Source organism: Pipistrellus kuhlii, unplaced genomic scaffold (genome assembly GCF_014108245.1).
Source record: "Pipistrellus kuhlii isolate mPipKuh1 unplaced genomic scaffold, mPipKuh1.p scaffold_m20_p_1, whole genome shotgun sequence".
Taxonomy (NCBI): Eukaryota; Metazoa; Chordata; class Mammalia; order Chiroptera; family Vespertilionidae; genus Pipistrellus; species Pipistrellus kuhlii.
Genome location: NW_023425404.1, coordinates 19178384 through 19193049, shown reverse-complemented (window position 1 = coordinate 19193049; position 14666 = coordinate 19178384). Strand labels below are relative to the sequence as shown.

Genomic DNA, 14666 nt, shown 5'->3' with positions numbered 1-14666 from the left:
CCAGGGGCTCAAAGGATGGGGGGCATGGGGAGTGATGACTTCCGAGGGGCACATAGTTTCCCTTTGGGGATGATGAAAGTATAAACTTATGCCCTAGCCCAGTGGTCGGCAAACTGCAGCTCACAAGCCACATGTGGCTCTTTGGCCTCTTGAGTGTGGCTCTTTCACAAAATACCACGGCCTGGGCAAGTCTGTTTGGAAGAAGTGGCATTAGAAGAAGTTTAAGTTTAAAAAATATGGCTCTCAAAAGAAATTTCAATTGTTGTACTGTTGATATTTGGCTCTGTTGACTAACGAGTTTGCCGAACACTGTCCTGGCCGATTTGGCTCAGTGGATAGAGTATTGGCCTATGGACTGAAGGGTCTCAGGTTCGATTCTGGTTATGGGCACTTGCCCGGGTTATAGGCTTGATTCCCAGAAGGAGGCGGCCAATTAATGATTTTCTCTCATCATTGATGTTTCTATCTCTCTATCTCCCTTCCTCTCTGAAATCAATAAAAATATTTAAATATAAATAAATAAACATATGTCAATGGGCGTACAACTGAATACATGAAAAACCATTGAATAGTGTCCTTTAAATATTGAATTGCATGGTATATGAGTTGTATCTCACTAAAGATGTTAAATGTTAAGGCTCGACCTTCAGGACTAGCACCAGAAGGGCAGACCTGGGCCAGAAATGACTGTGCCGTGACCCAGAGCCCAGCCTCGCTGCCCCGGAGCCTGCCCCCCCCCCCCCAGCAATGAGTTCCTTCCTGAGCTTTAGGGAATGGCCCCCATCCCAGCGCGGGAAGGACAGTGAACCCCATATTCTCACTGCTTCACGTAGACTCTCACTAACAGATGCCTGTCATGCCTCATTCAGGGCTCCCTTTCCTCAGAAATGGCCGGTCCTCCCAGCAGAAGCCAAGCCCCTCAGTTTCAGCCAGGATGCAGTCTTTGGGGGTGCCTGGGGCTCCTACGCACCCACATGTCCCTCCCCGGGCGTCCCTGTCTCTCCCAGGATGTCCCTGTCCCTCCCAGGACAGCACTCTCCCTCCCAGGGCATTCCTGTTCCTCCCCGGGTGTCCCTGCCCCACCCAGGGAGTCCCTGTCCCTCCCCGGGCGTCCCTGTTCCTCCCCGGGCATCCCTGTCCCTCCCCGGGCATCCCTGTCCCTCTCCGGGTGTCCCTGTCCCTCCCAGGACAGCAGTCTCCCTCCGAGGGCATTCCTGTTCCTCCCCGGGTGTTCCTGTCCCTCCCAGGGAGTCCCTGCCCCCTCCCCCCCCACCAGGGAGTCCCTGTCCCTCCCAGGGCAGAGCCTCAGTGCAGCTCCCGGCTGCCAGCCTCTGAGACAACAAAGCCGGGAGCGGGCTGCCTTGCGTTCGCCCCTCACCTGGGCCTCTCCTGGGTCTCGATCTGCCGGATGATGCTCTCCATCCAGGAGAGGAGGTCGCGGGCCATGCTGAAGAAGCGGAACTTGTCCGCCGTGTCCACCAGCTGGGTGCGGCGCCCGGCGCAGGCGTCGAGCAGCGCCTGCCACGCAGCAGACACCTCCCGCTCCTTGTCCTGGATGGCGTCGGCCTTTTCCCCGGCATACGCCATCTGCAGGCGGGTGGCCACGTCCTGGAACTGCTGCACCTGCGATCGGGCGAAGGTGGACATTGTTCCCCAGGAAGATGCATCGTCTGCCTCTCTCCCGGGCACCGCTGGAAGGCAGCGCCCACTGGGTGCCGGAGAGCCTCTTGCTTTGGCACCTCTGCTTTTGGAATTCCCCCTCTCCCCTCCCCCGTCCCCCCATGATCCTCACCCAAGGGGAGAGAGAGGGACTCCTTGCCCTTTGACCTCCTCAGAGGCATGACCATAAGAATAACTATGTGCCAGGAGCTTCTCAACACTTTAATTCATTACTCCCTCCATTTTTACAACAGCCCCATGAGGGAGCTACAGGAAACAGGCCTGTCACCCCTGCTTTGGAGATGAGGAAACTGAGGCACTCACAGCAGTAGAGGGGGCAGCTGGGGATGGAGGTGAGCCCCCCAAGTCCCCGTTCACAACCGCTGCACGCTGCCTCACCAGATCCCCGTGTGAGGCCGGCCGGGCAGTGAAGCCTCATTCTTTGAAGTTGGGGGTGGGGGCGGGGGTTGGGGGACACTCTACCTGCCCCAGCGCCCCTCCAGCCGGAGGACAAATGCCGAGAACGCCCGCTCTGGGTGAACCAGGGGCCTGGCCTGCTGGGTGGGTGCAAGGGAGGCCCAACAAGTCCCCGATCGCTGGGCCCTTTCCCCACCCCTTCTGTCACACTGAACTCTATAGAACCCACAGACTTGTGGAGCTGCCTCGGGTACCCCAATGGTGGGAGAGGGCGGGTCTAGGCAGATTTGGGGCTCCTCCAGGTCCCAGGTGGAAAGGCCCAACAGCCCGGGGCCGAGGGTGGTCTATAGCCAGACTGCAGGGTCTGCATCCTGACCCCGCTGGTCATGGTATGTTCCGGCACCATGCCTGCCCTCGCCATGCCGGGTTCTCATCTATAAAACGCGGATGGTATCGTACCATCCTCAGAGGGAGGCTCTGGGGACCCAGCGAACCCCTGTGTAATGTAGAACAGCGCCCGGTGCCAGGAGGGCGTTGCGTATGTGTCTGCTGAGGATACTCAGTACTCTGCACAGCCTGAGATATCGTACTTTCAGGTATTTTGTGCCCCCGGCTTTTGGTAAAGATTCCGTTTGAAGACTGGAAGTCGGACATCCGAAAGCCACTGCTCCTGCCTTCCTGCCCTGAGCGCTGCTTTCTCAGGAGGTGGAGTCCCCGGCGGAAGCCAGAGAGGAACCGGCCCGGCCCGGGCCCCCCCCCCCCCCCCCCCCCCGGCTGGCCCCGGGGAAGGCGGGAGGGCAGGCCCTGGAACCCGGGGGGACGGGCAGGGGCGGAGGCACCTGCTGGCCCAGGAGGTGGAGCTCCCGCTCGAAGGCCGTGTGCACCCGGTGGAAGGACTCCGCGGTGCTGGCGTCCAGCCCCACGTCCTCGGGCAGCTCGCGGTGCTTCTCGTCGATGAGGCCCAGGATCTCGGTGCCCGTGTAGAAGTAGCGGTGCAGGTCGTAGGAGGCGGCCAGCAGCTGCATGCGCGTGTCGATGAGCTCCAGCAGGTCCGCCCACATCTCGTTCAGCCCGTCCTTCCACTCGGCAATGGTGGCCGCCTCCCCGTGGCCCGCGTCGATGAGCCGCTCGATGATGGCGTTCACGTTGTCCACCCGCTCCTGCCCGATGGCCCCCGTCTCCCGGGCGAAGTCCCGGAACTTGTCCCGGAGCAGCTGGGCAGGGGCGGAGAGAAATGTGGTTATGGCCCATCCGGGGTGGCTCAGGGGTGGAGCACCAGCCTCTGAACCAGGAGGTCAGGGCTCAGTTCCTGGTCAGGGCCCAGGCCCAGGTTGCAGGCTCAATGTCCAGGAGAGGGTGTGCAGGAAGCAGCCGATCAATGATTCTCTCTCATCATTGATGTTCCTCTCTCCCCTCCTCTCTTCCTCTCTGAAATCAATAAAAATAGTGTGTGTGTGTGTGTGTGTGTGTGTGTGTATTTTATTGATTTTTTTTTTACAAAGAGGAAGGGAGAGGGATAGAGAGCTAGAAACATTGATGAGAGAGAAACATCGATCAGCTGCCTCCTGCACACCCGCTCCTGGAGATGTGCCCACAACCAAGGTATATGCCCTTGACCGGAATCGAACCTGGGACCCCTCAGTCTGCAGACCGACGCTCTATCCACTGAGCCAAACCGGTTTTGGCAATAGTATATATTTAAAAAAAGAAATGTGGCTATGGGGGCTCAGGGATGGGTGGTGTCCTCACACTGGCAGTAGGTTTTCCCAGGCGGGGGGCTTTGGCCACCTGGCTCTGTGCTCTCACACCTTCCCCAGAGCGTCTGAGCCCACCGCTGTGCCTGCAGCCCCGGGCAGCACCTTGCCACAGGCGGGTGTGCGCATGTGTCTGGAACGGGGGCTCCTGACTTCGAGGAAGACAAAGGAAGCGGCCCCGTGAGTGCTCACCGTCACGTGGTCAAAGTCTTGGCCCATCTCTGGGGAGGAGGCCACCAGCTCCTTCTCCGCGATCCACTGCTCCAGGTCGTCGGCCTCCCTCTTCAGCTGGAACAGGTGGTACATGTTCTCCAGCTTCCGCTTGCGCTCCTCCGCCATGTCCTTCAGCCCTGCGTACTGCTTGTCCACCTGCCCCTGAAGCCGGATGATCTGCTCCCTGGAATTCAAAGCGGACGGCGCTCAGAGGCAGCGACAGGAAGCCCAGAGCAGCCAGAACTGAAATATCATGGCTGACATGTACACATAAGGAACTGTGTGACACTGAAAATGGGTCTCAAAAGAACTGGTGGCTCAAAAAGAAACTCACTACAGACTGATTCATATGCCTTTCAGCATAACCATTATTGCTTGTCTCATTTTTGATCCTTATAAGTATATTTCCGGGAGGACATGATCTCACTCATCTAGGGGAAATGGTGAACAACATAGACGGATGAACAAGAACAGACCCAGAGACAAGGAGCCATGGGTCAGACTGTTGGACCTCAAAGGGAGGGTGGGGATAAAAGGGAGAGATCAACCAAAGGACTTATGTGCACACATATGAGCCTAACCAGTGGTCAAGGACAATAGGGGAATGGGGGCATGAGGGATTGGAATGGGGGGTTGAGGACAAATATGTGATACCTTAATCAATAAAGAAATTAAAAAAAAAAAAAAAGCCCAGAGCAGCCAGTCCCGGGGGCACGGCCTCCTCCCCCAGCCCGGTGACAGGGACAGGTGGGGAAACGCAGCTGAGGAGCAATGGCAGTGACTTCCGGGGAGGAGCTGGGGGGACAAAGAACCATCCCTCAGCCGTGATGCTCCAGAGCAGGACAGAACGGTGTCCCCCTCGAGGTGGATGCTTCCGCCACTGCCCTGCGCTCAGGGAAGTCCAGGGAGACCAGCGCCAATGGGGCAGTTCCCGTTATTCCTCCAGGGAGTCTGTGGGGCGGCTGCCTGAGGGGCTCCGGGCGCAGCCGCAGAGCGGTGTGCAGCACCAGCGGCCCATCCTCGGCTCCCCGGGCGATGCCCAGGTGGCTGCGGGGGACCCACAGCTGTGGATGCCCTAACGGCAGCTGAGGACAGGGCCATGAAGGGGCTGCCTATGTGTGGCCTCAGGGGCTCCCATTTATGTAGAACCCCGAGGTGGGTACAGGCCTTCACCCTCTGTGACAGTCTTCCTGAGAGACTGTGACACCCTGAGGTACCTCGGACGCGAAAGGGAAGAGCAAGGCTAGTCTTCAGCGCCTCCTGGCATCGTCTCACTCGGCAAGAGGCTGGCGCTCTCAGTGCACCCAGAGGGTGGTTTGGCTGCTCTGTTTCCTGATCTTTTTGCAAACCAGACCTCCGCCAGCCCGATCTGAAGTGACCCACAGAAAACCAAGGCATGGAATGGGATGGAATTGGGCCAATTGGCTGTCCAGAGAGCAGTTGTCTCAAACCCGCAATTTTTTTTTTTTTTTTTGAAAACGGTCCCTGTTTTCCCACTGGATCTGAAGGGATCCTGGTGGGTGGGAGCCCAAGCCTGACACCCCAGTTGGTGCACGTACCCCTCGGGGTGGCCTGCAGCGAGCAGGCCCTGGGCCCGGCCGGCCAGCTGCTTGATGTTCCGCCCGTACTCCTCCACCGCGCGCTGCTGCCGCAGGTGCCGCTTCAGCATCACGATGGCGCCCTCTTCGTCCTGGGAGGCGGAATGGCACGAGCACAGTGAGCCCAGCCCTGCACCAGGGACAGCCCAGCCCTGCAGGTGCCCCAGGTGGGGGAGAGCCAGGCTCACAGAACACCCACGGGGAACTGTGCCCTCCTTTCCTGCTACTCATTTTCTAGCAACGCCCACACCCCACCTTCCTCCCGGCTCCCCCAGCCTGATCTCTACCCTTCCAGGCCCAGCTCCACCTTCTGCTTCGTGAGAACGTCCTCTATCACTCTAGCGTTGAGAGACCCCCTTCTGCACCTCACCTCTCACCCCTCCCGCAGCTGTGCACCAGCACAGAGCCCACGGGACCCAAAAGGCGAAGGACCGTTGGGTTGGAGCAAACCTAAGTTGGCAGGCGGGGCGCCCGGCCACAGCATGTGCTCTGGAGAGGCGGGCATCCTGAGGAGGGCTGCTCGTACAGCCTCCCCCTGCCGTCACCCCTCACATACTGGATTTACACGTTCCCCACTGACTAACACCTACCCTGGCCCTTCCTCTCGGCTTTCCGCCCAGCCTGGCACCCCAGCCTGGCACCCCTAACCTTGGGGATCTCGTCTGAGATGACGTAGAGCTCCTGCTCGCTGATCCAGGCCTCGGCCTCGCCGGCGTCCAGGTAGTACTGCTGGGCCTCGCTGGCGTCCCGCAGGCGCTGCAGCCGCCCGGCGGCGGCCTCCCGCAGCGTGTCCCAGGAGCTCCGCAGGCGGCCCAGGCGCTCCTCGATGTCCCCGCAGTCGATCTCGGCCTCCTCCACCAGCCGCCGGCCGCGCTGCAGCACGTCCTCCACCCGGGGCGCGTGGCCCAGGATCTCGTTCTGCAGCGTCTGTGGCCAGAGGGCACGGGCTCAGAGGCAGGGCCCTCCCGCCGTGCAGGCGAGGCCCAGCCGGAATGGGGGATGGCCGTAAAGCCGCCCGTGCCCACATGCCAGACACGGTGCGAGGCACTTCCCACCATTCACCTCTCACCCTCAGTCTTCGGAGACAAGCACGCAGAGACTGGCATAGGGCAGAGGAGTGACTTGTGGGCAGCCAATGGCAGAGCTGGGATCTGAACAGGGCTCTCCCTGGCCCCAGGAGTGCTCTTGCCCGCCCCCTCTCCTCCCTGTTTCAGCAGAGCTGGGTTTCTCAGTTGTACGGGACGGAGGAAAGAAACAGCATGCTTAAGGGACCTCCTGACATCTTACTCTGAGAGCTTTCACCTCTATGAAACTACAGTTGGCAGGTGCTCCTTGTAAGAGTTCAGGGTTTTCTTTTGTTTCCCCCCATTTTTTATTTCTCAAATCTCTTGTGAGCTCTGTATGATTTCCATGTCTGAATCTTTCATCAGCAGAATGGCGTTTTCCTCCCACTCTGAGCGCTGGGTCACCTTTTTCTTTAGGGGCCATGACCCAGGTGCCACGCACGTTCTGGTCCTAGAGGCCCGAGCCTGGTGCTTCTCAGCCCCTCCCACCTCATCTCCTCGCTTTCTACAACTGCCCTGGCCTTTAATGCCACTTGGAGGGCAGGGCAAAAGTAGGACATGCAGGCAGTTGCTAGAACCAGCAACATCCACACGTCACCTGACTCTCCGAAAAGCATTTTTACACCCAGAATTGAGAGGATGACATTCTCCTGTGGTCTGTGCAATTATATTCAAACTACCACCCAGAGCTGCAGAGACCGAAGGCAGGGGGATGGCTGATGACAATCACGCCACCCTCGCCAGACAGAAGCACCAGAGCCAGGGCAGCTGGCCTTGGCAGTACACGACAATTTTGGTACAAGAGGAAGTGTGGCACCTCATGTCCAGGAATCTGACTACGATACGACAGAGCAGAACGCAAATGAAGGTTTGTTCCATTTAGAGGCTGCCTAATGGGATTTGAGCTCCGTAAGTCCTGTTGGGTCCAGAGGGAGGGGGCCTTTTTTTCCCAAGGACACCCCACAGGCCGAGCTCAGCCCTGGAAGAGGGAGAGCCACCAGGAGCTACGGGTCTCCTCTCCAGGAGGCCATGGGCTACAGAAGCTGTAAAGCACATTAGCCCCCCGGCCAGGGCATCTGGGCCTGCATTCACCGTGCCCTGATGGGTCTGAGTGGCCCCAAATCTTCAAGCATCTAAACACTCCCCGACCCTGTCCCCCGCTTCCCTGTAGTCCTCCCAGAATTCTCTCTGCCATCACCAAAGTTGTTCTTTTTAGGGGTCTGGGGACCCAACAGCTATTAACAAGAATAACAATCTGCTGCAGCTGGCCTTCTGCAGGGCAGGCCGGGGCGGGGCAGGCTGGTGGGACTGACAAAGGAAGGCGGAACTCACCTGGTTCTTCTTCATGAACAGCTGCACAGTTTGCAGATTGATGCCGTAGTCGGAGGACTGGGCCAGAGGCAACCTCTCCTCCACCCAGAGCTGTGGAGACCAAAGATGACAATCACACCACCCTTCCCCGAGCACTCGCCTAACCCTAACCCTAACCCTAACCCTAACCCTAACCTTAACCCTAACCTTAACCCTAACCCTAACCCTAACCCCTAACCCTAACCCTAACCACCCTTCCCCGAGCACTCGCCTAACCCTAACCCTAACCCTAACCCTAACCCTAACCCTAACCCTAACCCTAACCCTAACCGCCGCAGTCAGACAGGGCTCTGCTTGCATGCCTCCCTGCTCTCCCCAGTCCTTCCCAACCCCATAGCAGGGTTTCTCCCCACTTTACAGATGGGGACACTTTGACATTTTGAACTGAGGTTCCAAATGACTTTTTCCTGGTCACCCGGGGGGAAGGTAATGTAGCTGGGTCGGAACCCACGTCTGTCTGGCCCCGAAGTCCATGGGTGAGCTACCATTCAGAAAGCACTGGCCTTACTTTTACATTTAATGCAATCACCACAGCAATCCTGTGAGAGGAGGGGGTGAGGTGACCGGACGGCTGCTGCTGAGAACCGCCCCGGGAGGCAGCCAGCTGCCCTGATGGCAGCGGCTGCCTCGGCGGCAGGGGGCTGGGGGCTGTGGCCCACGCACCGTCTCATCCTCTAAGTCTCGGCCGATCTGCAGCTTGGCTTTGGATGATTCCAGCTGCTTCTTCCTCCTCCCCAGGGGCTCCAGGAGGTCCAGGAACCGCTTCTCGATGCTCACGTCAGCAACCCCCTCTTCCTCGTCCAGGGAGGGCATCTGGGCGAACAGCTCTCCCAGCTCCTCCTTCCGCACATTCACTTGGTCCTCCACGCGCTGGGACACAAGGGGACAGTGTTGGCACCGGCCCTGGCACCGGGGCAGCCCCTCCCTCTCCTCCATCACTCACATCCCACCCATCCTGAAGGGCCCCGTCTGAGCTCCGCCTCCCCCAGCAAGTCTCCCTGGACGCCCACTCTTCTTCCCCTCCCCGGACACCCGCACTTGACTCTTCAGGCCTGCTTTTATTAACGCTTTTGGATCCTTGTCTTACCCACTGCAAAGGGGTAGGAGACGGGTGATGACCGGGAGGCATTTTTACATGATAAAGGCAAGCCCGGCTAAGAGGAACTGGCTTTCAGGTCTCAGATGTGCTCCCCAAGACCCCTTCTCTTTCCAACACTCCCAGTCTGCAACCCGCACACACGTGCCTTCAGCTTAGCCAACATCCGGTTGACACTGGTCAGGTCCTTGCCTGGGTCGTCTGACCGCAGCTGGTCCTCCATGGCGCTGATCCACTTGTTGAGGTCGGCCTGGGTCTTGGAGCGCAGGTCGGAGCTCCTGGCGGCCGAGAGCTGCTGGGCCTTCTCCTTCGTGGTGGCCTGAAGCTCATCCCAGAGGCGGTGCAGAGCCTCCAGCCGCTGGGACACCAGGGCTGCAAACTGGGGCTTCTCCTCCATCAGCTGCTGTCCTTCCTGCGGGGGAGGGAGGCGCGCTTACCGCCCAGTCGCCCAGTCGTGGAGCAGTCCTGCTCCAGATGATTGCAAAGGTGAGGGGGGAGAGGGGAGGCGCTAGAGAAGCAAGGAATCTGGCTAGAACTTGGGGAGGCCCAAATGAAAGACTGCACCCCCCGAGTTATTTGCAGTCAAAGGCGGGACAGGGGGATTGCAGTAGGGAGAGCTGCAGGCATGGGTCAGCGGGTATGTACTAAACATTTTTATTTTAATTAAAAAAAAAAAAAAAAGCTGAAACTGGTTTGGCTCAGTGGATAGAGTGTTGGCCTGCGAACTGAAAGGTCCTGGGTTCGATTCCGGTCAAGGGCATGCACTTTGGTTGCGGGCACATCCCCAGTAGGGGGTGTGCAAGAGGCAGCTGATGGATGATTTTCTCTCAACAATGTTTCTAACTCTCTATCCCTCTCTCTTCCTCTCTGTAAAAAATCAATAAACTATATATATTTAAAAAAAAAGAAAAGAAAAGAATAAAGATTCAGGATCCACCCAGGTACAAGCAGCCTGCGAGATCCACTCTCTCGTGATCGTCTCCCCAGAGGCTGTGCGTTAGCTAACCAGCCTTCTGTGGGATCTTTTCGTTACCGACTTTGCCTCACCGGGTTTTCACCTGCATACGTGTATCTTTCCCGGGTGGGTACAGTGTGATACAACGTAGGCCTAGGAACACAGACCACTCAGAGCAGTCAATATTTATTAATTGTTTAATCACCGCCAAGGACTATTCTAAGTGCTTCAATGCTCACCACTCCTTCAGGCAGGGGGCTGTTATTACCCTCATTTTACAGAGGAAGCAATGGAGGTGCAAGAAGGTTGAGTCAGACAGTCTGGCTTGGAGCCTACACCTTCACTGCTGCGGACACGGCCTTGGGTGTCTGATTCCAAGATCTAAGGCCAGCCACATTTTCTCTTAGGCCCTGGGCAAACTCATTTCAGAGGGCCCCTTGCTTCCCCATTTACTAGGGGTATGAATGACCACTCCCCAGTGGTTCTGCCCGACCAAGCGGTGAAGGTCAAGGGATTGTCCTGCTCATGCCACACAGTCCCCTGTGCGGGGCCCTGGTGAGGAGCACAGGAGGCAAACGGAGGTAACTGCTATGCTGGATGCTGGAGCTCTGACGCAGGTGTCTTCAGTGTCCTGGGCTGTCCCCAGACTCAGGTGACCCAGAGGAGGCACCCATCCTGACCAGGCTTAACAAGGCTGGATGCATCTGAAGGTTAAATAGTCCTCGGAGAAGTGTTTTTCATTGCCGGGTCCTACGGTGTCCAGCAAGCTTTAGGGCGGTGCCTACACCTGGGGAAAGCCCCGTCCCGTAAGCACGTCCGGGGACTCGCGTTACTCACCGCATCGATGCTGTCCAGCCACCCCTGGTGGGAGGCCAGCTCTGCCATGAATGCCTGGTGCTTCAGCCATTTGTTGTGAAGGTTTCGCGCTTCATCGAAGGAGACGTCCTGAGATGTCAGCAGCTTGTCATTGATCCAGAGAGTGAGCTGTGGGCAGAAAAAGAGGGTCCCATTATCCCCGAGGGCACCTCTTAGGCCGGGGGCTCAGGGCAGGACCTGCTGTCCCCTCTGGCTGCAGAAGGCAGCCACACAGTGAGGTGGGGACACAGCAGAAGACCACTCTCCATCTCTGGATCCCTAACTCCCAGCACAGACACCTTCACCCCCATTGTCTAGGGGCCAAAATATGGTCTCTGGAGGGTCTTCTACACCAGTGCGTGTGGGGTGACACCAGGGATATTTATGCTTCTCCCGTATATCCAGAATCCAGGACGGGGCCTGGCCGGTTACAGGAACTCAATGAGTATTTACTGGATGGATAAATCCACCCTTAGCAGTACGGTAAAAAAGATTAATAAATATAGAGGACATGTTGTCAGAGGAAGAAGCCAAGTGCAGATTAACCGTGAGGGAAGCCCAGCTGGTGTGTCTCAGTGGTTGATTATGGATCCATGAACCAAGAGATCATGAATTCAATTCTGGTCAGGGCTCATGCCCAGGTTGAGCTCAGTCCCCAGTAGGGGGCGTGCGGGAAGCAGCTGATCAATGATTATCTTTCATCATTGATGTCTCTTTCTCTCTTTCTCTCTCTCGCCCCCCCTCGCCCTTGCCTTCTCCCTTCCTCCTTCTCTAAAAATAAATAAAAACATATTAAACACACACACACACACACACACACACACACACACACACCCTATTTTTACAGCCCTGGCCGGGTGGCTCAGTTGATTGAAGCATCATCCCATACACCAAAAAGTTTCAGTTTCCTGGTCAGGGCACATACCTAGGTTGTGGGTTGGTGTGTGTGCAGAATGCAACTGAACGATGTTTTCACACTGATGTTTCTCTCTCTCCCTTCCTCTCTCTCTGAAAATCTATTTGAAAAAAACACATATCCTTGGCTGAGGATTAAAAACACACACATCTTCGCAGCTACTTTGAAAGATGAAAGTATTGTGGAATCAAAGATTCCAGAGGATGACCTACACTGTCAAGTACCGAGTTCCCCCAAGGAGCCCCGGACTGAGTGAGAGAGGATCTCTGTGGACCTCAGGGCTCTCTGCTTTTGGAAAGGGCTCTCCTGCAGGGCAGCCTGCCTCCTGGGCCTCACCTCCTGGCAGTTCTGGAGGAAGTTCTGTAGCTCCAGGTTGTCTTTCAGCAGAACCGAGGCCTCCTGAGCCTTCTCGTTGTTCTTCCTGTGCCTGGAAGGGAAGCCAGAAGCAACGGTCACAACAGGTCTGAGTCTGGGGTCCCCTCCAGGCAACACCGCCAGCCCCGCCTGATTCAGCCCATCGCCCTGGGGGCGGAGAGTACCTGTCCTCAATCGACTGCACCTTCTCCTGGATCTTGTCCGAGTAGAGGTTCCCCTCGGCCACCAGCTTGTTCCCAGAGTCCACAGGACTCAAGACCTTATCCTGGTTGTTTTCCATAGACACCAGGAAATCCTCGAACTTCCGGATCCCAGCCTCTGCAGCTTCCAGGGAGTCTGGGGTTTCCAAGTGAGCCAGCGTATATTCCTGTGGAAGCAAGTTTCCAGACGCAGCATGAAGACGACCTGAGGAGGCGGTGAGGGAACCCACCAGGCCAGAGCACCACGTGCAGCCACGCGGTTATAGAAAGCGAGAATGACGCCCCCTGGAGCTGTGCAAGGGAGAGGTCCCCTAGGCCTGCTCTCCTCAGGCTGGGGTACCCAACGTGCCTAAAGCCCCATGGAAGGGTAACCGCCCAGGGGGAAATGCACTCCCCTAGCCCCTGACCCAAGAATAGGCATAGTTTGGGACAAGGGCTGAAAAGGACACATAAGAAACAAAGGGGATTGTCTCCCTAATTAGTGGCTAAAGAGAGTCCCAGAGAAGCATAACTTGGTCCCTGAGCACCTGCAGCACATTTGGAGACTCCCCAGTGCTGTTGCCCTGAGAGACATCCTTCCTCTAGCTCCCCCCCCCACCCCCTCCCCAGCCCTGAATACCTCTGCCTACCTGGTTGCTGAGGATGGTCTCAGCCTGCTTCGCATCTTTCTGGAACTCCTGGAAGCCAAGGCACTGGGCCAGGAAGTGGCTGCGGCTGTCCCACATCCGATGCAGGTCGTCCCAGCCAGTCCCCAGGCCCTCCAGCCGCTGGCCCAGGAGCAGGTACTCCGGGTCCGTCTGGCCGTGGAGCACTTTCTCCCCGGACGCCTTGACGCGCTCGTAGCTGTCCTGGTGCCCCTCGATCTCGTCCTTGATGGCCGCGTGCTGCTGCAGGAGCTGCTCGGCCTCGGGGAGGGACTCGGGCGTGTCCTCCGAGGCCACGGCCTTCTGGGCCATGGCCAGCCAGCCCTGGAAGTTGTCCAGATCCTGCAGGAAGGCCTGCAGCTGGCTGGCTTCCCCCAGGGAGGCCTCCTGGCCCTGCAGGGCTCGCTGCAAGCCCTGCCACAGCTCCTCCACGTACGCCTGCCGCCGGCCAATGTCCTCCTTCAGCTCGGGGTGTGACGCCATCAGCCGCTGCGATTCGCGCTCTAGGGCGCCCACGCGGGCCTGGATGGCGGCCACGTCGCGCTCCAGCCCCGACAGCTTCCGCTGGATGGCGATGACGCCGGTCAGATCCCGGCCCAGGTCCTTGGTGGACTCCACCACCTTCGTCTTGTCCTGGATCCACTTGCTGGTCTCCTCACAGTCCACACAGTAGTTGTGCACCCGAAGGGCCGAGCCCACGGCCTCCCGCCGGTCGGACACCATGGCCTGGAAGGCCTGCCACCTGCCGAGGGGGACACAGAGACGCCCTCTTCCGTAACTCTTCCCATAGGACATCCCTTCCCAGATTTCCCACCAGTGTCTCTCCCCAGAGACCTAGCACACGGAGGAAGTCATCTGCCCACCAAACTGCAGGGCGTAAGGTGCATTTATCCAGTTTTACCCAGGACGACACAAATACCAACCGGGTCTGTCCATCGGCAGGAGGCAAAGCGTGATTCCAGCCGTAAGTGGAGAAACATGGCACTTAGCTGGGCTCTGTGTGCGGCTGGATTCCAGGCTAACATACCATTTCCCAGAGCCACTGAAATACTGAAAATGACTAGAAAGCCCACATCATCAACTTGGAGAGTGCTTCGGGGCGTAGGGTCCCAGCTGCCCTAGACTAGCCTTTACCTCTTTGCACACAACCTGCCATCATTGCCTAATCCTCGCAGCATCCAACTACACGGTAACATTTAGTCTCGGGCCTAGAGGAACCATGAAGAGAACTGACCCTGCTCAAAGTGCCCAGGCCTGAAGGCCACCTTGGCTCTAAAAGCAAAGAGGTGAAGGAGGAGGAGGAGGAGGAGGGAGGGGATAAACTGGGATTATAATTAAAATGGGTAATATCATCTTAATCTTCAAGCGCAGTGCCAGAGTGAAACTGGGAAATGTGCAAAGTTCTGGTAGATGTCCTGGGGTCTGGGATGGGTCTGCAGCCCCTACTAAGCCTTTTCTTTTCCTTTTTCCTTTTATTAAAAAAATAATATAGTTTTCTTGATTTCAGAGAGGAAGAGGGAGAGAGAGAGAGAGAAATATCAATGATGAG

At 57.5% G+C, this 14666-nt stretch overlaps 1 protein-coding gene across 1 annotated transcript in view; it reads right to left on the bottom strand.

Moving 5' to 3' along the window:
* The window catches only part of SPTB (spectrin beta, erythrocytic), a 115478-nt gene that overhangs the window by 18409 nt on the left and 82403 nt on the right, over positions 1 to 14666 (bottom strand). The window contains exons 16-27 of the mRNA XM_036434258.2: positions 13103 to 13859; positions 12438 to 12640; positions 12235 to 12325; positions 10965 to 11111; positions 9321 to 9584; positions 8740 to 8946; positions 8038 to 8127; positions 6290 to 6568; positions 5603 to 5733; positions 4023 to 4227; positions 2916 to 3290; positions 1379 to 1623 (exon numbers count right to left, since the gene is read on the bottom strand). Coding sequence (XP_036290151.1) covers positions 1379 to 1623; positions 2916 to 3290; positions 4023 to 4227; positions 5603 to 5733; positions 6290 to 6568; positions 8038 to 8127; positions 8740 to 8946; positions 9321 to 9584; positions 10965 to 11111; positions 12235 to 12325; positions 12438 to 12640; positions 13103 to 13859 — 2994 coding nt within the window. The remainder of the gene's footprint in view (positions 1 to 1378; positions 1624 to 2915; positions 3291 to 4022; positions 4228 to 5602; positions 5734 to 6289; positions 6569 to 8037; positions 8128 to 8739; positions 8947 to 9320; positions 9585 to 10964; positions 11112 to 12234; positions 12326 to 12437; positions 12641 to 13102; positions 13860 to 14666) is intronic.